Source organism: Primulina tabacum, chromosome 2 (genome assembly GCF_025594145.1).
Source record: "Primulina tabacum isolate GXHZ01 chromosome 2, ASM2559414v2, whole genome shotgun sequence".
Taxonomy (NCBI): domain Eukaryota; kingdom Viridiplantae; phylum Streptophyta; class Magnoliopsida; order Lamiales; family Gesneriaceae; genus Primulina; species Primulina tabacum.
The window spans coordinates 45939219-45962310 of NC_134551.1; the positions used below are offsets into that span (position 1 = coordinate 45939219).

Consider the following 23092-nt stretch of genomic DNA (forward strand, 5'->3'; position numbering starts at 1 on the left):
AGCCGATCAGTGATTTCAGTTCGTTTCTTAACATAAATTAATAAATTAATGAGTTTTTCTAAAATGATTTAATGATGTCTTATTATTATATATTTGAACTAAAAATATAAAATTCTCAATCTACTTGACCATGTATTGTAACAAATATTTTTCTTAAAGTTTTCTTACTTTAATTTTGAACATTCAACAATAAAAAATTGCACCTCCTCAACACTTGAGTAACCAAAACTTTATTCATGATATTTTAATAAAATCACACATACTCTTTCACAATATATATACATTAATCAAGCAATTTCTCAAATGAAATGAGCCGCCTCTCTTTCTTCCAAGGCTTGTCCCAAACAACCACCCAGTAATTGCTTTCGGCATTCGTGGCGAGGGCATCCGTGGCGGAAATGATGAGCCTGTAATTAATACCATTAACTATTTGAGTTTCTCCTTTTACTATCGACTCAAATCTTAACAAGGCATTGACCCGCTTGTTGTGCTCTTTCACCGCAAACTTCCCTATCTCAACCACCTTTGGGTCGGTCAAGTTACTGATCGCCTGCCAACCGGCGAAGGAGGCTTTGATCGAAGAGGAAGCAAGAAGAATTGAGAAGGTAACAACAAGCAACGAGAAAAATTTGGGTGCCATTTTCTTCCCTTGATCAGATCAATTTTATTTTCTTGTGAAATTTGTAGTGATTATTGGCAGGTTTTTATAGTGGCAATGCGCAATCAAAAAGCATGCTTTGATGATGTTATATTGACACGTTTGAGCAAACATTATTTTAGCCGAATCTTGTTACAATTTTTTTTAAAGAAAGATAAAACTAGTTGAGATTACTTTGAAAGCGTACATTAAAATTTTCAACGTATCCTTTTCATTTTCACAAAACTTTCTTTTAATAAATAAAAATTATGTTAACTACATGCATATTTCAATATTACCCGGAGGAAAAAATTCTTTCATTTGTGGTTGATTTTGGTCATATAAATTTGGGATCACAAATAAGAGTTAGGTATTGGGTCTCTTCTAAAACGACGTTTACTTTAAATGATTAACTTGAAATATGATTTATTAATCGCAATGTGTTTGCTTACAAAAATGAAAATGTCTTAAACTCAAATGTTGTTAATGATTGAATTTGGACATGATTTTTAGTCCTTAATTTCAATAAAGATAAATAAATTATATTTTGTATAAGTGGAAATAAACAATGGTATTCTTACTACGTCTTTGTTTTATTACACACACACATACACTTCGGTTTATTTTGCTTGACATTGAACAATATTAAAGTGACGCTTTAATAATAAGAATCACAAGCACAATTCAGCTAACTAAACTAAGTTTGCTCTTGTCTAATATATTAAATTTTGTTCTAGAAATTCGTTACTTAATGGATTGTACTCATGGTAGAAAGATATTTAAAGAAATTATTTAGTTTGGATATTTTAAATAGTTGTTTAAATATATCATTAAAGGGTTTGATGTCATTAAAAAATTTTGTGACATGATTTCATAAGTTAAGTTTACAAGATAGAGATCCTAATTAGGTCACAAATGAAAAATATTACTTTTTATGCAAAAAATATTCCTTATTATTGCAAACATAGGAGTGGTTTACTCGTCTAACTGATAAAGATCTCTATGATCATCTCACAAGAGATGTACTATTGTTGTTAATGGTGTTCACAATTTGGTTAACCCAATTTCATCCGCAATCTTTGTGCGTCAATCATCACATTTTAATCAATCTGATTTTCATAAAACATGTTTTTTTAAAGCTCGGAACCTTGAATTTAAGATCTCGTCTCAAATTTGAATTTGAGGTTGATAAATTGTTTGTTTGTTTTTTAAGTATGTCATATTCATGGAAAAATTGTATCTCCAATTAAATGAAATTTACAACTTTATTTTCTAAAACGATTAAAATAGATATTTTGTAGCGTATCCAATTAAATGATGACACACCTTACACATTGGGGAAATGAGGACACCACCAGTGCATGGGTCAAATAAACATAAGAGTTTATCAAATTTGACATAAACTGATTTTATTTTTTTTTTTGCAGTTAATGGTGTGTGATTTTACAGTTAGGTCCTTGAGATTTTTGTATTTGACAAGTTACGAATTATCAGATTTTTTTTAAAAAATATGTTTTCATAATATTGAATTTGCATCCAAATCATTTTGTGAGCCGATCAGTGATTTCAGTTCGTTTCGTAACATAAATTAATAAATTAATGAGTTTTTCTAAAATGATTTAATGATGTCTTATTATTATACATTTGAACTAAAAATATAAAATTCTCAATCTACTAGACCATGTATTGTAACAAATATTTTTCTTAAAGTTTTCTTACTTTAATTTTGAACATTCAACAATAAAAAATTGCACCTCCTCAACACTTGAGTAACCAAAACTTTATTCATGATATTTTAATAAAATCACACATACTCTTTCACAATATATATACATTAATCAAGCAATTTCTCAAATGAAATGAGCCGCCTCTCTTTCTTCCAAGGCTTGTCCCAAACAACCACCCGGTAATTGCTTTCGGCATTCGTGGCGAGAGCATCCGTGGCGGAAATGATGAGCCTGTAATTAATACCATTAACTATTTGAGTTTCTCCTCTTACTATCGACTCAAATCTTAACAAGGCATTGACCCGCTTGTTGTGCTCTTTCACCGCAAACTTCCCTATCTCAACCACCTTTGGGTCGGTCAAGTTACTGATCGCCTGCCAACCGGCGAAGGAGGCTTTGATCGAAGAGGAAGCAAGAAGAATTGAGAAGGTAACAACAAGCAACGAGAAACATTTGGGTGCCATTTTCTTCCCTTGATCAGATCAATTTTATTTGCTTGTGAAATTTGTAGTGATTATTGGCGGGTTTTTATAGTTACAATGCGCAATCAAAAAGCATGCTTTGATGATGTTATATTGACACGTTTGAGCAAACATTATTTTAGCCGAATCTTGTTACAATTTTTTTTAAAGAAAGATAAAACTAGTTGAGATTACTTTGAAAGCGTACATTTAAAATTTTCAACGTATCCTTTTCATTTTCACAAAACTTTCTTTTAATAAATAAAAATTATGTTAACTACATGCATATTTCAATATTACCCGGAGGAAAAAATTCTTTCATTTTTGGTTGATTTTGGTCATATAAATTTGGGATCACAAATAAGAGTTAGGTACTGGGTCTCTTCTAAAACAACGTTTACTTTAAATGATTAACTTGAAATATGATTTATTAATCGCGATGTGTTTGCTTACAAAAACGAAAATGTCTTAAACTCAAATGTTCTTAATGATTGAATTTGGACATGATTTTTAGTCCTTAATTTCAATAAAGATAAATAAATTATATTTTGTATAAGTGGAAATAAACAATGGTATTCTTACTACGTCTTTGTTTTATCACACACACACACACACACATACACTTCGGTTTATTTTGCTTAACATTGAACAATATTAAAGTGACGCTTTAATAATAAGAATCACACGCACAATTCAGCTAACTAAACTAAGTTTGCTCTTGTCTAATATATTAAATTTTGTTCTAGAAATTCGTTACTTAATGGATTGTACTCATGGTAGAAAGATATTTAAAGAAATTATTTAGTTTGGATATTCTAAATAGTTGTTTAAATTTATCATTAAAGGGTTTGATGTCATTAAAAAATTTTGTGACATTATTTCATAAGTTAAGTTTACAAGATAGAGATCCTAATTAGGTCACAAATGAAAAATATTACTTTTTATGCAAAAAATATTCCTTATTATTGCAAACATAGGAGTGGTTTACTCGTCTAACTGATAAAGATCTCTATGATCATCTCACAAGAGATGTACTATTTTTGTTAATGGTGTTCACAATTTGGTTAACCCAATTTCATCCGCAATCTTTGTGCGTCAATCATCACATTTTAATCAATCTGATTTTCATAAAACATGTTTTTTTAAAGCTCGGAACCTTGAATTTAAGATCTCGTCTCAAATTTGAATTTGAGGTTGATAAATTGTTTGTTTGTTTTTTAAGTATGTCATATTCATGGAAAAATTGTATCTCCAATTAAATGAAATTTACAACTTTATTTTCTAAAACGATTAAAATAGATATTTTGTAGCGTATCCAATTAAATGATGACACACCTTACACATTGGGGAAATGAGGACACCACCAGTGCATGGGTCAAATAAACATAAGAGTTTATCAAATTTGACATAAACTGATTTTTTTTTTTTTTTTGGAGTTAATGGTGTGTGATTTTACAGTTAGGTCCTTGAGATTTTTGTATTTGACAAGTTACGAATTATCAGATTTTTTTTAAAAAATATGTTTTCATAATATTGAATTTGCATCCAAATCATTTTGTGAGCCGATCAGTGATTTCAGTTCGTTTCTTAACATAAATTAATAAATTAATGAGTTTTTCTAAAATGATTTAATGATGTCTTATTATTATACATTTGAACTAAAAATATAAAATTCTCAATCTACTAGACCATGTATTGTAACAAATATTTTTCTTAAAGTTTTCTTACTTTAATTTTGAACATTCAACAATAAAAAATTGCACCTCCTCAACACTTGAGTAACCAAAACTTTATTCATGATATTTTAATAAAATCACACATACTCTTTCACAATATATATACATTAATCAAGCAATTTCTCAAATGAAATGAGCCGCCTCTCTTTCTTCCAAGGCTTGTCCCAAACAACCACCCGATAATTGCTTTCGGCATTCGTGGCGAGAGCATCCGTGGCGGAAATGATGAGCCTGTAATTAATACCATTAACTATTTGAGTTTCTCCTTTTACTATCGACTCAAATCTTAACAAGGCATTGACCCGCTTGTTGTGCTCTTTCACCGCAAACTTCCCTATCTCAACCACCTTTGGGTCGGTCAAGTTACTGATCGCCTGCCAACCGGCGAAGGAGGCTTTGATCGAAGAGGAAGAAAGAAGAATTGAGAAGGTAATAACAAGCAACGAGAAACATTTGGGTGCCATTTTCTTCCCTTGATCAGATCAATTTTATTTGCTTGTGAAATTTGTAGTGATTATTGGCGGGTTTTTATAGTGACAATGCGCAATCAAAAAGCATGCTTTGATGATGTTATATTGACACGTTTGAGCAAACATTATTTTAGCCGAATCTTGTTACAATTTTTTTTAAAGAAAGATAAAACTAGTTGAGATTACTTTGAAAGCGTACATTTAAAATTTTAAACGTATCCTTTTCATTTTCACAAAACTCTCTTTTAATAAATAAAAATTATGTTAACTACATGCATATTTCAATATTACCCGGAGGAAAAATTCTTTCATTTGTGGTTGATTTTGGTCATATAAATTTGGGATCACAAATAAGAGTTAGGTACTGGGTCTCTTCTAAAACAACGTTTACTTTAAATGATTAACTTGAAATATGATTTATTAATCGCGATGTGTTTGCTTACAAAAACGAAAATGTCTTAAACTCAAATGTTGTTAATGATTGAATTTGGACATGATTTTTAGTCCTTAATTTCAATAAAGATAAATAAATTATATTTTGTATAAGTGGAAATAAACAATAGTATTCTTACTACGTCTTTGTTTTATCACACACACACACACATACACTTCGGTTTATTTTGCTTAACTTTGAACAATATTGAATTGACGCTTTAATAATAAGAATCAAACGCACAATTCAGCTAACTAAACTAAGTTTGCTCTTGTCTAATATATTAAATTTTGTTCTAGAAATTCGTTACTTAATGGATTGTACTCATGGTAGGAAGATATTTAAAGAAATTATTTAATTAGGATATTCTAAATAGTTGTTTAAATATATCATTAAAGGGTTTGATGTCATTAAAAAATTTTGTGACATGATTTCATAAGTTAAGTTTACAAGATAGAGATCCTAATTAGATCACAAATGAAAAATATTACTTTTTTTGCAAAAAATATTCCTTATTATTGCAAACATAGGAGTGGTTTACTCGTCTAACTGATAAAGATCTATAACATCATTTCACAAGAGATGTACTATTGTTGTTAATGGTGTTCACAATTTGGTTAACCCAATTTCATCCGCAATCTTTGTGCGTCAATCATCACATTTTAATCAATCTGATTTTCATAAAACATGTTTTTTTAAAGCTCGGAATCTTGAATTTAAGATCTCGTCTCAAATTTGAATTTGAGGTTGATAAATTGTTTGTTTGTTTTTTAAGTATGTCATATTCATGGAAAAATTGTATCTCCAATTAAATGAAATTTACAACTTTATTTTCTAAAAGGATTAAAATAGATATTTTGTAGCGTATCCAATTAAATGATGACAGACCTTACACATTGGGGAAATGAGGACACCACCAGTGCATGGGTCAAATAAACATAAATGTTTATCAAATTTGACATAAACTTATTTTATTTATTTTTTTTTTTTTGGAGTTAATGGTGTGTGATTTTACAGTTAGGTCCTTGAGATTTTGGTATTTGATAAGTTACGAATTATCATTTTTTTTAAAAAAAATATGTTTTCATAATATTGAATTTGCATCCAAATCATTTTGTGAGCCGATCAGTGATTTTAGTTCGTTTCTTAACATAAATTAATAAATTAATGAGTTTTTTCTAAAATGATTTAATGATGTCTTATTATTATATATTTGAACTAAAAATATAAAATTCTCAATCTACTAGACCATGTATTGTAACAAATATTTTTCTTAAAGTTTTCTTACTTTAATCTTGAACATTCAACAATAAAAAGTTGCACCTCCTCAGCACTTGAGTAACCAAAACTTTATTCATGAGATTTTAATAAAATCACACATACTCTTTCACAATATATATACATTAATGAAGCAATTTTTCAAATGAAATGAGCCGCCTCTCTTTCTTCCAAGGCTTGTCCCAAACAACCACCCGGTAATTGCTTTCGGCATTCGTGGCGAGGGCATCCGTGGCGGAAATGATGAGCCTGTAATTAATACCATTAACTATTTGAGTTTCTCCTTTTACTATCGACTCAAATCTTAACAAGGCATTGACCCGCTTGTTGTGCTCTTTCACCGCAAACTTCCCTATCTCAACCACCTTTGGGTCGGTCAAGTTACTGATCGCCTGCCAACCGGCGAAGGAGGCTTTGATTGAAGAGGAAGCAAGAAGAATTGAGAAGGCAACAACAATCAACGAGAAAAATTTGGGTGCCATTTTCTTCCCTTGATCAGATCAATTTTATTTGCTTGTGAAATTTTTAGTGATTATTGGCGGGTTTTTATAGTGACAATGCGCAATCAAAAAGCATGCTTTGATGATGTTATATTGACACGTTTGAGCAAACATTATTGTAGCCGAATCTTGTTATAATTTTTTTAAAAGAAAGATAAAACTAGTTGAGATTACTTTGAAAGCGTACATTTAAAATTTTCAACGTATCCTTTTCATTTTCACAAAACTTTCTTTTAATAAATAAAAATTATGTTAACTACATGCATATTTCAATATTACCCGGAGGAAAAAATTCTTTCATTTTTGGTTGATTTTGGTCATATAAATTTGGGATCACAAATAAGAGTTAGGTACTGGGTCTCTTCTAAAACAATGTTTACTTTAAATGATTAACTTGAAATATGATTTATTAATCGCGATGTGTTTGCTTACAAAAACGAAAATGTCTTAAACTCAAATGTTGTTAATGATTGAATTTGGACATGATTTTTAGTCCTTAATTTCAATAAAGATAAATAAATTATATTTTGTATAAGTGGAAATAAACAATAGTATTCTTACTAGGTCTTTGTTTGTCACACACACACACACACACACACACACACTTTGGTTTATTTTGCTTAACATTGAACAATATTGAAGTGACGCTTTAATAATAAGAATCAAACGCACAATTCAGCTAACTAAACTATGTTTGGGCTTGTCTAATATATTAAATTTTGTTCTAGAAATTCGTTACTTAATGGATTGTACTCATGGTAGAAAGATATTTAAAGAAATTATTTAATTTGGATATTCTAAATAGTTGTTTAAATATATCATTAAAGGGTTTGATGTCATTAAAAAATTTTGTGACATGATTTCATAAGTTAAGTTTACAAGATAGATGCAAAGGGCCTAAAACTTCTTGCTTGAAAATTTGCGGAAAATTAAAAATTTTCTTTTTAAAAGAACTTAAATGGCTTCATTTATAAAATCACTGGTGAATCAAGTTCAATATTTCAAAATATAGCAGCGGAAGAAAATAAAGTTTGCCAAAAATCACAATTTAAAAATATCCAACGACTGATAAAATGTTTGCGGAATAAAATAACAACTGCTGCTCTGAGGTCCTCGGGTGCCACTACTGCCGACCCAAGCTGGCTCACTGGTCCCCGCCCTCGGCCCTGGCCTCATCAGTACCTACAACAATCAAGTCTAGTGAGCCTAAAGACTCAGCATGCATATATCGCAGGTAACGAGTAAAAATCTGAATTAAAATATGCATGAGTAAACATATCCTGTCCTGAGGCATGCTGAAAATAATCTGTACTGAGCAATTATAATGCGTGCATAACTGAACTGATAATCACAGAAAAAAATGTTTGCTCCTTGGAGCCTGTACTGAAATAACTGATAAAATTTTCTGTTGAGATTATGTTTTACGCCTGTGGCCCCTGCACTAAGCTGAACTGATCGGTAACTGGCTACCGGGGAGGCTGAAACTGAACTGAGCTGGCCGGTCACTGGCGACGGGGTGGTACCATACTGAACTGATCGGTCACTGGCGACCGTATAAAATAACACTCCCACATAGTGAATGAACCACAAGCCATATCGCATAAATCTCAAAAATAATTATTTTCTATTTAATGCACGTAAAATAATTAACTGGCATAATGAAAATGTCCCGTAATTTTACCAACTGGATTGGATTGGATCGTCCCCAGGCTCGCTGCAACCTAACTGTGCCATGAAAAATATGCAATAGCTTAAACTTGACCAACTATGCAATTTAGTTCAAAAGATGCGACTATGATGCCTAATGACTTCGCATTTAATCATGACTCCGAGCCAACCTGAAATGACACCGAACCTATGTATAGTCATGATTAAAATACGCTGAAAAATCATAAAATAATGCTCCTAAAATGATAGGGTCGAGATCTAGGTGGAATGGAGGCCAAAACACGAAACGCTCTTTCGAGAGTCAATTTGGCACATCGCACCGTAAATTCTCGTACGACCTCAAAAATGATCCAAATGACAAACGGTCAAAAACATGACCTTCCTAACTCAATGAGGCACTGTCCAGTCCAAGGCCATGGGCTAAAAGCCAACCAAGAACTCGAACGAGCCACCGAACCGACACAGCAACTTGCTGTAATTTTCCAGCAACTGTACAATCGTGTAAACTTGTGTTGTTTTCGAGACTACCGGCCATTGGGGCGTGAACCACTGACCAGAGACTCTTACCAACATCCCAAGGAATGATTCGAACCATGGCTAAGGGCCCTAGGCCAGCCACAATCCGCGTCATACCAAAACTCAACCGAAACTCCAACCGAGAACCAACGTGCATGCGTGTGTAGTGTTTTGCTTAGATCGATGTCTTGCGTCATTCCAGTGGCCATTTGATTGACCATGGCACGATCTAGACATCTAGGAGCATGATATGAACCGTGGCTAAGGGCCATAGGCCAACCAAGATCCATACCAAGCAACAAAAGAAACGAAACCATATGCTGAAAAATGGAAGGGCCGAAGGGACATAGGGGCGGTTGTGATGTTTTTTATTAAAAACCGATGAGCCATGGACCAAGCCACCAAAAGGGCGACTTAGTCATGTCTTAGACATGCTAGGGGAGTGATCTAACCATGGCTATAGACCCCTAGGGCAGCCAAGATCAGATCCTTCCTCCTTGACAACCAAACTGAATTTTTGAACTCAAAAAGGGACACAAATGGTGTTGCTGTCATTTCTTGCTTTCCAGCGAGCATGGGCTGAAACCGATGGACAAATGTGGTCCTAATGCATCCTATTACATGTATATAAGTCGCCTTGGGAGCCTGGAGTCGAACCAATCACCTGAAACTCACAAACCAAGAAAAACGTGAAGCTTGCCAAGGAATATCAAAAATTCTGCATGTGTTGTTTCAAAATGTTTTGACATGTATCTCGGTTTTTGCTTGAATAAACATGATCATGTACTGAAAAATAAATGATAATATGACTTGATTGAGGTTTAGAAAGAATCTAGACATGCATGGTTTCGTTTCGAAAGAAAACGAACGAAACGACGACGACGCGGCACGGAGGAGGTGGAGCGCTTCTCTTGTTTTCTTTACTCTCGATTTTTCTTTCTTTCCCTCTAGATAAGACTCACGATTTTTTTTTCACACAAATGGGGCTCTGAATGGTGCTGAATTCGGTGGTGAGGGAGGGAGAAAATGGTTGGGGAGTGAGATAAGATGGGTGCAAAATATAAGGAAGAATCAAGACCAAGTCCACTCTCCTTTTGAAATTTGAATTATTGTTTGATATCAAGTCTACTTGGGAATGAGGTGGCCGAATTTATGCATGGTAGTCTAGGTTAGAATGAGGTTAATTAATAATTTAATGGTGCTCCCAAACAAAAAGAATTATCCTCCTAATTAAATACCAAGAAGGGGTCAAAGGTGATGAGTTGGCAAATGAATCTTCTAGCAACTAAGGGTGGCAGAAAATGCATGATAAATGGTAGGGGGAAATTGATTATCTAGTAATTTAATAACCCTTAAAAGCCTTACTAATCCTTTAATTAATTTAGTGAGCTAACCCCTTAATTAAGTAACTTAAATGAGTTCATTTCTTAATCACCTCAAATAATTAAATTAAATCCTCAAATCTCCCTTTCTAACTTAAATGAACTTACTTGCTAGCTAAATTAACTTCTGGAAATATTTTCTGGATCTTAAATTCTATCTCAAAACTCCAACTCCAGTCCGGCCTCACTGAAATAACTGAAATGCTAAAAATCAAACTACTGAACTGAAATAATAAATAATTAACTTCAAATAAATGCATTTAAAATGATCATGCAATGAAGTCAATTAAATTTAAAAATCTAAAATTATGCATGGCTTAATGTAGACTGATTTACGGGTTCTACAATAGAGATCCTAATTAGGTCACAAATGAAAAATATTACTTTTTAGGCAAAAAATATTCCTTATTATTGCAAACATAGGAGTGGTTTACTTGTCTAACTGATAAAGATATATAACATCATCTCACAAGAGATGTACTATTGTTGTTAATGGTGTTCACAATTTGGTTAACCTAATTTCATCCGCAATCTTTGTGCGTCAATCATCACATTTTAATCAATCTGATTTTCATAAAACATGTTTTTTTAAAGCTCGGAACCTTGAATTTAAGATCTCGTCTCAAATTTGAATTTGAGGTGGATAAATTGTTTGTTTGTTTTTTAAGTATGTCATATTCATGGAAAAATTGTATCTCCAATTAAATGAAATTTACAACTTTATTTTCTAAAACGATTAAAATAGATATTTTGTAGCGTATCCAATTAAATGATGACACACCTTACACATTGGGGAAATGAGGACAACACCAGTGCATGGGTCAAATAAACATAAGTGTTTATCAAATTTGACATAAACTGATTTTTTTTTTTTTTTGAGTTAATTGTGTGTGATTTTACAGTTAGGTACTTGAGATTTTTGTATTTGATAAATTACGAATTATCAGATTTTTTTTAAAAAAATATGTTTTCATAATATTGAATTTGCATCCAAATCATTTTGTGAGCCGATCAGTGATTTCAGTTCGTTTCTTAACATAAATTAATAAATTAATGAGTTTTTCTAAAATGATTTCATGATGTCTTATTATTATATATTTGAACTAAAAATATAAAATTCTCAATCTACTAGACCATGTATTGTAACAAATATTTTTCTTAAAGTTTTCTTACTTTAATTTTGAACATTCAACAATAAAAAATTGCACCTCCTCAACACTTGAGTAACCAAAACTTTATTCATGATATTTTAATAAAATCACACATAATCTTTCACAATATATATACATTAATCAAGCAATTTCTCAAATGAAATGAGCCGCCTCTCTTTCTTCCAAGGCTTGTCCCAAACAACAACCCGGTAATTGCTTTCGGCATTCGTGGCGAGGGCATCTGTGGCGGAAATGATGAGCTTGTAATTAATACCATTAACTATTTGAGTTTCTCCATTTACTATCGACTCAAATCTTAACAAGGCATTGACCCGCTTGTTGTGCTCTTTCACCGCAAACTTCCCTATCTCAACCACCTTTGGGTCGGTCAAGTTACTGATCGCCTGCCAACCGGCGAAGGAGGCTTTGATCGAAGAGGAAGCAAGAAGAATTGAGAAGGCAACAACAATCAACGAGAAAAATTTGGGTGCCATTTTCTTCCCTTGATTAGATCAATTTTATTTGCTTGTGAAATTTTTAGTGATTATTGGCGGGTTTTTATAGTGACAATGCGCAATCAAAAAGCATGCTTTGATGATGTTATATTGACACGTTTGAGCAAACATTATTTTAGCCGAATCTTGTTACAATTTTTTTTAAAGAAAGATAAAACTAGTTGAGATTACTTTGAATGCGTACATTAAAATTTTCAACGTATCCTTTCATTTTCACAAAAATTTCTTTTAATAAATGAAAATTATGTTAACTACATGCATATTTCAATATTACCCGGAGGAAAAAATTCTTTCATTTGTGGTTGATTTTGGTCATATAAATTTGGGATCACAAATAAGAGTTAGGTACTGGGTCTCTTCAAAAACGACGTTTACTTTAAATGATTAACTTGAAATATGATTTATTAATCGCAATGTGTTTGCTTACAAAAATGAAAATGTCTTAAACTCAAATGTTGTTAATGATTGAATTTGGACATGATTTTTAGTCCTTAATTTCAATAAAGATAAATATATTATATTTTGTATAATTGGAAATAAACAATGGTATTCTTACTACGTCTTTGTTTTATCACACACACACACACACATACACTTCGGTTTATTTTGCTTAACATTGAACAATATTAAAGTGACGCTTTAATAATAAGAATCACACGCACAATTCAGCTAACTAAACTAAGTTTGCTCTTGTCTAATATATTAAATTTTGTTCTAGAAATTCGTTACTTAATGGATTGTACTCATGGTAGAAAGATATTTAAAGAAATTATTTAGTTTGGATATTCTAAATAGTTGTTTAAATATATCATTAAAGGGTTTGATGTCATTAAAAAATTTTGTGACATGATTTCATAAGTTAAGTTTACAAGATAGAGATCTTAATTAGGTCACAAATGAAAAATATTACTTTTTATGCAAAAAATATTCCTTATTATTGCAAACATAGGAGTGGTTTACTCGTCTAACTGATAAAGATCTATAACATCATCTCACAAGAGATGTACTATTGTTGTTAATGGTGTTCACAATTTGGTTAACCCAATTTCATCCGCAATCTTTGTGCGTCAATCATCACATTTTAATCAATCTGATTTTTATAAAACATGTTTTTTTAAAGCTCGGAACCTTGAATTTAAGATCTCGTCTCAAATTTGAATTTGAGGTTGATAAATTGTTTGTTTGTTTTTTAAGTATGTCATATTCATGGAAAAATTGTGTCTCCAATTAAATGAAATTTACAACTTTATTTTCTAAAACGATTAAAATAGATATTTTGTAGCGTATCCAATTAAATGATGACACACCTTACACATTGGGGAAATGAGGACACCACCAGTGCATGGGTCAAATAAACATAAGAGTTTAACAAATTTGACATAAATTGATTTTATTATTATTTTTTTTTTGGAATTAAGGGTTTGTAATTTTACTGTTAGGTCCTTGAGATTTTTGTATTTGATAAGTTACGAATTATCATATTTTTTAAAAAAATATGTTTTCATAATATTGAATTTGCATCCAAATCATTTTGTGAGCCGATCAGTGATTTCAGTTCGTTTCTTAACATAAATTAATAAATTAATGAGTTTTTCTAAAATGATTTCATGATGTCTTATTATTATATATTTGAACTAAAAATATAAAATTCTCAATCTACTAGACCATGTATTGTAACAAATATTTTTCTTAAAGTTTTCTTACTTTAATTTTGAACATTCAACAATAAAAATTGCACCTCCTCAACACTTGAGTAACCAAAACTTTATTCATGATATTTTAATAAAATCACACATAATCTTTCACAATATATATACATTAATCAAGCAATTTCTCAAATGAAATGAGCCGCCTCTCTTTCTTCCAAGGCTTGTCCCAAACAACAACCCGGTAATTGCTTTCGGCATTCGTGGCGAGGGCATCTGTGGCGGAAATGATGAGCTTGTAATTAATACCATTAACTATTTGAGTTTCTCCATTTACTATCGACTCAAATCTTAACAAGGCATTGACCCGCTTGTTGTGCTCTTTCACCGCAAACTTCCCTATCTCAACCACCTTTGGGTCGGTCAAGTTACTGATCGCCTGCCAACCGGCGAAGGAGGCTTTGATCGAAGAGGAAGCAAGAAGAATTGAGAAGGCAACAACAATCAACGAGAAAAATTTGGGTGCCATTTTCTTCCCTTGATTAGATCAATTTTATTTGCTTGTGAAATTTGTAGTGATTATTGGCGGGTTTTTATAGTGACAATGCGCAATCAAAAAGCATGCTTTGATGATGTTATATTGACACGTTTGAGCAAACATTATTTTAGCCGAATCTTGTTACAATTTTTTTTAAAGAAAGATAAAACTAGTTGAGATTATTTTGAAAGCGTACATTTAAAATTTTCAACGTATCCTTTTCATTTTCACAAAACTTTCTTTTAATAAATAAAAATTATGTTAACTACATGCATATTTCAATATTACCCGGAGGAAAAAATTCTTTCATTTGTGGTTGATTTTGGTCATATAAATTTGGGATCACAAATAAGAGTTAGGTACTGGGTCTCTTCTAAAACACCGTTTACTTTAAATGATTAATTTGAAATATGATTTATTAATCGCAATGTGTTTGCTTACAAAAATGAAAATGTCTTAAACTCAAATGTTGTTAATGATTGAATTTGGACATGATTTTTAGTCCTTAATTTCAATAAAGATAAATAAATTATATTTTGTATAAGTGGAAATAAAAAATAGTATTCTTACTACGTCTTTGTTTTATCACACACACACACACACATACACTTCAGTTTATTTTGCTTAACATTGAACAATATTAAAGTGACGCTTTAATAATAAGAATCAAACGCACAATTCACCTAACTAAACTAAGTTTGCGCTTGTCTAATATATTAAATTTTGTTCTAGAAATTCGTTACTTAATGGATTGTACTCATGGTAGAAAGATATTTAAAGAAATAATTTAGTTTGGATATTCTAAATAGTTGTTTAAATATATCATTAAAGGGTTTGATGTCATTAAAAAATTTTGTGACATGATTTCATAAGTTACGTTTACAAGATAGAGATCCTAATTAGGTCACAAATGAAAAATATTACTTTTTATGCAAAAAATATTCTTTATTATTGCAAACATAGGATTAGTTTACTCGTCTAACTGATAAAGATATCTATGATCATCTCACAAGAGATGTACTATTGTTGTTAATGATGTTCACAATTTAGTTAACCTAATTTCATCCGCAATCTTTGTGCGTCAATGATCACATTTTAATCAATCTGATTTTCATAAAACATATTTTTTTAAATCTCGGAACCTTGAATTTAAGATCTCGTCTCAAATTTGAATTTGAGGTTGATAAATTGATAGACATGAATTAATTGTGGCTATGAAAATAAAAACCAGCAGATCAGCAGCACTCTTTAAGAAAACAGTAGACAAAAAGAAAATCAGAAGCTACTGGTCTAGTAAAACAAAAGCAGTAGAAAGGATAGAAAAACAGAATCAGTAGAAGATGTTGCCTAACGTGACTACTTTAAATGTTACCGTTAAAGTTACCAAGTACTAGTATTAATTGCAGCATTAAATACTATACGGAGTCATTTAATTCACTTTATCGAGTTTAGTATAAAACAGGACTGATTGTTTTATAGATTTTCTGCAGGAACCTTTTTTTTTTGTAATAAAGCTGACTCTATCAGAAATCTGAAGACATCTTCTGATCATAAACATTGAACTCAGTCGCTTATATATACATGGAACAAACCCTTACAGAAAGAGAACTCTACGCATAATATCTTTTCAAGGATCAACGCTATTTCACTTAACGAGACAACCTCGAAATTCCTTGATAACTTTGAGTTCAACACAAAGAAAAGTAGCACACGCTTCATAGCAAATATCTGATCTTTTGAAGATCATCTTGTGCTACTTATTCTTAAACTCTTCACAATCTTTTACAACACTTATACTTTATCAGGAAGAGCTTGTAATCTGAAAAGAGTCTTTTCAGAACCTTTTGTATCACGTTCTTTTTGAGTCGAGTAACTAAGAGTTTCAGTAGGCAAAGATGTAAGTTCTTCTGAAGTGGGTGTGTACAAGAGTTGTACTGTAATATCCAAAGTCTTTTAGTTATACCTTCTGGAAACAGGAGAAGGGGAGACGTAGAAGATTTCATCTTCGAACTTTCATAAACAACTACTGCCTACTGTTATTATTGTCTTTCACTTACTTCATCAGATTGTTTCCGCACCTATAATTGTAATCTAGGTGAAGGTTTACGCAACAAGATAAACTACTATCTCTAACAGGATTTTAGTACCTCATCAAAAGAAAGGAAAAACGAGTAGAGTTTATTCACCCCCCCTCTAAACTCAACTTCGATCCTCAACAATTGGTATCAGAGCAGGTTATTCTTGTTCGTGAAAAACTACATCAGATGGCACACTTTAGCAAGATCCCTATGTTCTCTAAGGAAGATTTTGATGATTGGAAGATTAGAATGCAAGCTCATCTTGCAGCACAAGATGATGACATGTGGTATGTCATCACAGATGGTCTATTGAAAATATTAAAGCCTAACACACCTGTTGCTGTTACTGTTACTGAGGGTGCACCGCAGATGGTTGAAAAATCAAGAAGTGAATGGACCAGCGAAGATAAGAAGAAGGCCAAGCTTGATAATGTTGCAAAGGATATATTATATAAAACTCTCGACAAGAATACCTTTAGCAAGATTAAAATGTGTTCTACTGCAAAAGATATTTGGGAAAAGCTCATCAAGATATGTGAGGGAAATGAGCAAACGAAAGAAAACAAACTGTCTGTAGCAATGCAGAAGTTCGAAAATCTAAAAATGAAAGCTGGTGAAACTCTAAATGAGTTCGATGAAAGATTCAGTAGCTTGGTAAATGAGCTAACAGCTCTGGGTAAAGAGCATAGCAAAAGAGAAATAGCTCTCAAGGTGATGAGAGCCTTACCCAGAGAATGAGATGTAAAAACAATGGCTATGAGAGTGTCCAAAGATCTAAACAAGTTGGAACTGAACGACTTGTTTGCAGACCTGAAAGCATACGAGTTCGAACTGGAGGTAAGAAGTGGAGAAGAGCCCTCAAGTCTACCTACCAAGGCTCTTGCTGCTACTGCTACTGCTACTACCTCTTCTACTGCTGCTACAGCTGTACCTCAAGCATTACCTACTGTGATCATTGACAGTACATTGGAGAAGACTGCTGAACAAATCAGTAGTGATGCTATGTCCTTGTTTGTAAAAAAATTCTCCAGGTTCATGAAAAAGAACCATCGAACTTATCAGGGTCCCAATCGCAACTTCAAGAAATATTCACCATCTGGTGATACGGGATGCTTTAACTGCGGAAAAATAGGTCACTTCATTGCTTATTGTCCTAAACCAAAGAAGGATGACCAGAAGAGAAAGGATCACAAGAGGAATGACAAAAAGTCCAGAAGAGATCGAAAAGCAATGATTGCTGAAGAAAGCAAATCCAAATGGGCGGACTCCAGTTCTGAGTCATCTGATTCAGAAAGTCATTCCAGTGACAATGATGCAGAAGAAGTTAAATGTCTCATGGCAAACACTGATTCAACCTCGACATCTGGAGAGGTATTTGATTTTGATTCTAACGAATTCACACGAACTGATCTGGTTAATGCATTACATGACATGGTAGAAGAGTATTCTAGACTTTCTCAATCATTCGAAGAAGTTAAGATCGAAAATCAGAACTTAAAGGATCAGAACAGTAAGTTAACTTGCTTGCAAGTAGACAGCTGTAATGATTTACAAGTTGAGATGAGTAAATTAAAAACGGAGAATGAAAGAGCAAAAGCAGATTATCAGAAGATGCTTTCTGAAAACCAGAAGTTATCACTACTGGTAAATGCTTGGAACAAGTCTTCTATTTCAGTGGAAAAGATGCAAGAGTTACAAAAACAATCTGGAGACAGGAGTGGTCTCGGATTTTGTAATAATGAAGGCACCTCTGAAACAAATACTAAGCCAAAACTGGATATGTGCAAAGGGAAGTATATTCACTTTGTGAAATCCAGCGTGGTACAGAAACCAGAAGTACCTACTGTTTCAGTAGAAAAGAATGTAAATCAGATGAACAGAAGAATGCACTATGGTCTGGGTTATGTTAAACCTAAGGAAAAAGTTGACCAGAGTTCTAGAATCATGAGTGGATTCAACTCAGGAAGACAACCTCCTATGAAGGTTAAAAACTACCAGTACTATAATTCTAAACCTGTTCAGAAGAGATACAGGCTGGACAACAGAAACAGAGGGGAAGAACAACATACTAGGATGCACAATGTTAAAAACAACAGATCCTTTGTTGCACACACTTCCATGGATACCCGAAGTACAAAAATTGTACAAATGTGGGTCCCCAAAGGACTGATAAGGCTTGGACCCAAATAGATTTGGGTACCAGATACTAAAATTTGTGTTTGCAGGAACAACAGAAGAAAACAGAAATCAGTAATTCTACATGGTATCTGGACAGTGGATGTTCCAGACACATGACTGGACAGAAAAACCTACTCTCCGAGATAATGAGTTGCACTGGACCAAAGATAACTTTTGGAGACAACTCAAAAAGTAAAACCGTGGGTAAAGGTAAGATTATCCATGGTAACATAACCATTAATGATGTGTTATTAGTTGACAACCTTTGTTACAATCTAATTAGCATTAGTCAACTATGTGATAATGGTTATTCTTTAGCTTTTCAGAAGCACTCATGTGTAGTTAGAGATTCTGCTGAAACTACTGTATTAACTGGAAAGAGAGAAGGCAACACCTACAGAGTCTCTTGGAACTCAAATCATGTCAACACTCCTACATGCTTAGTTGCCTCGCTTAGTAATAAACACTGGCTATGGCACAAGAAATTGAATCATCTGAATTTCAAGTCAATCAATCATCTCAAAAAGCAGAATATAGTTGATGGCCTACCTGATATTAATTTTGTAAAAAATCATGTTTGTTCTGCTTGTCAGCTTGGGAAACAGATAAGATCTAGTTTCAAGAACAAAGATAGCAAGTCAACTTCAAGATGTCTGGAATTACTGCATATGGATCTATTTGGTCCAATCCCTATCATGAGCTTAGGGGGAATGAAATATAATCTTGTTGTTATTGATGATTTTTCTAGATTCACTTGGGTAATATTTCTCGCAGGAAAAGATCAAACCAATAGCCTCCTGATCAAGCTTCTGAAAAGGATTCAAAATGAAAAATCTTCTTCCATCATTAAAATCAGAAGTGATCGGGGTACTGAGTTCACTAACAAAAATCTTGAGTTATATTTGGATGAACAGGGGATTCATCATGAATATTCAGCTGCCAGAACACCTCAACAAAACGGAGTAGCTGAAAGGAGAAATAGAACTCTAAAAGAAGCAGCTAGAACAATGCTAGCAGATGCAGACATCTCTCAGCGCTTCTGGGCTGAAGCAATTAACACTGCTTGTTACACGCAAAACAGAACTATGGTCAACAAAAGGCACAATCAAACTCCGTATGAAATATGGAAAGGGAATAAACACAACGTATCTTATTTTCATGTGTTTGGTTGCAAATGTTTTGTACTAAATAATGGCAAAAATCACTTAACTGCATTTGACTCAAAATCAGATGCTGGACTATTTCTTGGTTACTCTGCTGTAAGCAAAGCCTTTAGAATTTTCAACAATAGAACTCTTAATGTTGAAGAGTCGATTCATGTTGTCTTCGATGAAGACAGCAGTGCTCCTGAAATAACTAACACGTCAGATTTAAGTAACAGGTTAGACAAGATCCACTTGGAACTGGACAGTGAAGATGATGTAGAAGCAAACATCAAGGATCTTCAAAATCCAGAACCAGACATTCCGATAGTGGAACCAGAAGTACAGACATTAGATCTGCCAATACCAGCAGAAGACACTCAAGAACCTACTACTGGTTCCGTCGAGAACAATCTCAACATATCAAATCAGGAAGATATCCTTTTAAATCCTTTTATTTGGAGAAAATCTCATCCTCCATCATTTGTTATTGGTAATCCAGCAACGCCTTTGAGAACCAGAAGGCAAATGATAAATGAATACATACATGCTGCGTTTATTTCTCAAGATGAACCAAAGAAGATTGAAGAAGCTCTTTTGGATCCCAGTTAGGTAGAAGCTATCAAGACGACTTCTCTTCTTCTGAATTTTATTCATCATTCATCAGTTATTTATCTTATTTAGCCAACAGTAAGTTATTTGCAGGAAAGCAGAAGGGAATATCAAGTACTTAAACTGAAATTTTATTAGAAACCATTCCAGTACATTAAATGATGCAGAAGTAAAAGCAGTAGATCAACAAATGCTCTTTAACAAGAAGCTTTACATTAAACTTTTTGCATTCAGTAATATCAGCAGATCGTAGTATCTTCAGCAGGAAAAGGATGGTCTGCTTCGAAAAGATTCCAGCAAGCTTGGGTCTAGTAAGAATCTAGCAAGCTTGGGTCTTGTTAGCACTAATGTATAATCAGATACTTTACAGGGCATCAGCTTCATCGATCAACTAGCACTCTCTTATTGCATTAGAAAGCCTCTGGAAAAGATTGATGCTACATTTCCGACTAAATGGAAGCAACAAATCGTTTTGATTGTTGACATTACAACTCCAGAAGTTTGATCCAAGGATCATTACGTAAAGAATGACATATTCAAACTTCCTTCTAAACATTCTTGCTTCGGCTCCTAGATCATACTCTAACTCTTCTTTAACTTGAGCTTTCATTTTAGATTATGAATGTTTAACTTCGTTTAAGTTGTGCAAGCATTTATAGTAATCTTCGGAAGACATAAAGACTCTTGCGACTGTTCATTTTCAACGGTTCAGATTGAAAGATTGCCAAAAGTCATTTGGTGTTTAATATCCACTTATTAGTTGCATTTACTGAGGGGGAACAGTATCTTAGTCAGACTAAGATTTTTATACCTTTTTCAGAAAACAGATAGAGTATTTGTCTTTTCGATAAAACAACAAGTCTGCTGGTTTTGTCACAGTGCTCAAATATTTCAGCACTCTGAAACTTCCAGCAGACGTTATCATAAAACGACAAATCTTCTTCTGATTATTTTTAGTAACCGTCTGGACAGCCCGCCTATTTCAAATTTTTAAATCATTCGCGTCTCTGACAAACTTTGCAAGTCTTTTCAAATATTCAACCATAAACATACTGACACGTGTCCTTATGTTTACTTGACGGTTGTACATTCATTTTAAAATATCACCTTCTCATTTTTCACTTTTACCGTTTCAAAACTGTTGCTACTCAACTACTGCTTTCTCTTAATCATCTTCTATCTACTGCAAATTTTATCTGATCCTTTCATCGTAGAGAAATGGCCGGAGCATACACTCTTAATGCATATCAAGTCAACTTTGCTTCAGTTCTCAATGTCAAAGATAAGAATCTTGTTAAAATGTTTCAAGACCTTGAGAAATCAGGACTTCGAAACTTCTTGGAAGCACCAGCTGTGATATACAAAAATGCTCTTCTGGATTTCTACGCTAAGGCAACTCTGCATGAAGGAAAGATCGTCCACTCTCAAGGATATGCATCCATCTCCATTGATGCCTCACTATTGGGCGCAACTTTTCTCCTCCAACTTTCAGGTACTTCTGAACTATCTGATATTTTCAAGCTAGAAATGTCTATTGCTCTTAGCACTTTCTCAGCCACTGGAGAAGAATTGTCTCCTTCTTGCCACAAAAAGTTACTCAAAATGGAATATCAAATTCTGGCTGATATTGTGGCGAAGGCTATATTAGTCAAAGCTGGCACGTTCGACAAGTTAACAAAGGAGAAAGTTCAAGTGATGGCTGCCATCACTAAGGGAACTAAAGTGGATTGTAGTCATTTCATATTCAGAATCATGAAAGACATGGTCATCAAGAAAAGTTCTGGATTTGCTGTTCAGATCAGCACAATGCTCAAGGATGCTGGTTTCGCTTTTACAAGTGAACAGGATGCTGTTTCGGTAACAATGATTGATGCTGAGAATGTACTCGCTTTAAGGCCCAAGCCAACCGTGGCTGAATTTGTTGCCTTGAAAAAGGAGATTGGAGAGACTCTTTCTGAGACTCAGAAACCTCAACGAAAGATTAAAAGGAAAAGAGTGATCGTCTCTACTGATTCTGATAAAACAGTATCAGAAGAGTCTGCTGTTGATGTTCAACCATCCCTACCAACTCCAATCAAAAAGAAAGCACGGATTGTTCTTAAAATCAAGAAGACAACAGCAATTTCTGAAATTGAGAAAGTGCCAATCAGACAGGTGTTTCCAGAAGTGGTTCCATCTGCACGATCTAATGCTCCTACTTCAGTGCAAGCTGCAGCATCTGTTCCAGCAACATCTACTGCTTCTACTTTCAGACCAATGTCTGGAATAGTGATTAGAGAACCAACAAGGGGGTCTTCTGCATTTCGACCCATTTTGCCTATTTCATCAACCGACAAAGGCAAAGGAAAGATGATTGAAGAACCACAACTTTTTGGACTCAGAACAACTGTGACCACAGGTGTTGATTTTCATTTGGCAGAAATA

The 23092-nt window shown here is 33.2% G+C and overlaps 6 protein-coding genes across 6 annotated transcripts; all 6 read right to left on the reverse strand.

Moving 5' to 3' along the window:
• Window positions 1-283: 283 nt before the first annotated feature.
• Window positions 284-640, reverse strand: LOC142537744 (cysteine proteinase inhibitor 5-like). The gene has a single exon (XM_075643239.1). It carries the CDS (start codon window positions 638-640, stop codon window positions 284-286), a length of 357 nt encoding a protein of 118 aa, XP_075499354.1.
• A 1831-nt stretch (window positions 641-2471) lies between these two features.
• On the reverse strand, window positions 2472-2828 carry LOC142537745 (cysteine proteinase inhibitor 5-like). Its single transcript, XM_075643240.1, has one exon. The coding sequence runs from the start codon at window positions 2826-2828 to the stop codon at window positions 2472-2474; it is 357 nt and encodes a 118-aa protein (XP_075499355.1).
• A 1840-nt stretch (window positions 2829-4668) lies between these two features.
• Window positions 4669-5025, reverse strand: LOC142537746 (cysteine proteinase inhibitor 5-like). The gene has a single exon (XM_075643241.1). It carries the CDS (start codon window positions 5023-5025, stop codon window positions 4669-4671), a length of 357 nt encoding a protein of 118 aa, XP_075499356.1.
• A 1842-nt stretch (window positions 5026-6867) lies between these two features.
• LOC142537747 (cysteine proteinase inhibitor 5-like) lies at window positions 6868-7224 on the reverse strand. Its single transcript, XM_075643242.1, has one exon. The coding sequence runs from the start codon at window positions 7222-7224 to the stop codon at window positions 6868-6870; it is 357 nt and encodes a 118-aa protein (XP_075499357.1).
• Window positions 7225-12096: 4872 nt separating this feature from the next.
• On the reverse strand, window positions 12097-12453 carry LOC142537748 (cysteine proteinase inhibitor 5-like). Its single transcript, XM_075643243.1, has one exon. It carries the CDS (start codon window positions 12451-12453, stop codon window positions 12097-12099), a length of 357 nt encoding a protein of 118 aa, XP_075499358.1.
• Window positions 12454-14292: 1839 nt separating this feature from the next.
• Window positions 14293-14649, reverse strand: LOC142537750 (cysteine proteinase inhibitor 5-like). Its single transcript, XM_075643244.1, has one exon. The coding sequence runs from the start codon at window positions 14647-14649 to the stop codon at window positions 14293-14295; it is 357 nt and encodes a 118-aa protein (XP_075499359.1).
• Window positions 14650-23092: the final 8443 nt, after the last annotated feature.

Excerpts from the sequence above, each read along its gene's own strand:
- LOC142537744 (XM_075643239.1), bottom strand. The coding sequence starts at position 640 with ATGGCACCCAAATTTTTCTCGTTGCTTGTTGTTACCTTCTCAATTCTT.
- LOC142537745 (XM_075643240.1), bottom strand. The coding sequence starts at position 2,828 with ATGGCACCCAAATGTTTCTCGTTGCTTGTTGTTACCTTCTCAATTCTT.
- LOC142537746 (XM_075643241.1), bottom strand. The coding sequence starts at position 5,025 with ATGGCACCCAAATGTTTCTCGTTGCTTGTTATTACCTTCTCAATTCTT.
- LOC142537747 (XM_075643242.1), bottom strand. The coding sequence starts at position 7,224 with ATGGCACCCAAATTTTTCTCGTTGATTGTTGTTGCCTTCTCAATTCTT.
- LOC142537748 (XM_075643243.1), bottom strand. The coding sequence starts at position 12,453 with ATGGCACCCAAATTTTTCTCGTTGATTGTTGTTGCCTTCTCAATTCTT.
- LOC142537750 (XM_075643244.1), bottom strand. The coding sequence starts at position 14,649 with ATGGCACCCAAATTTTTCTCGTTGATTGTTGTTGCCTTCTCAATTCTT.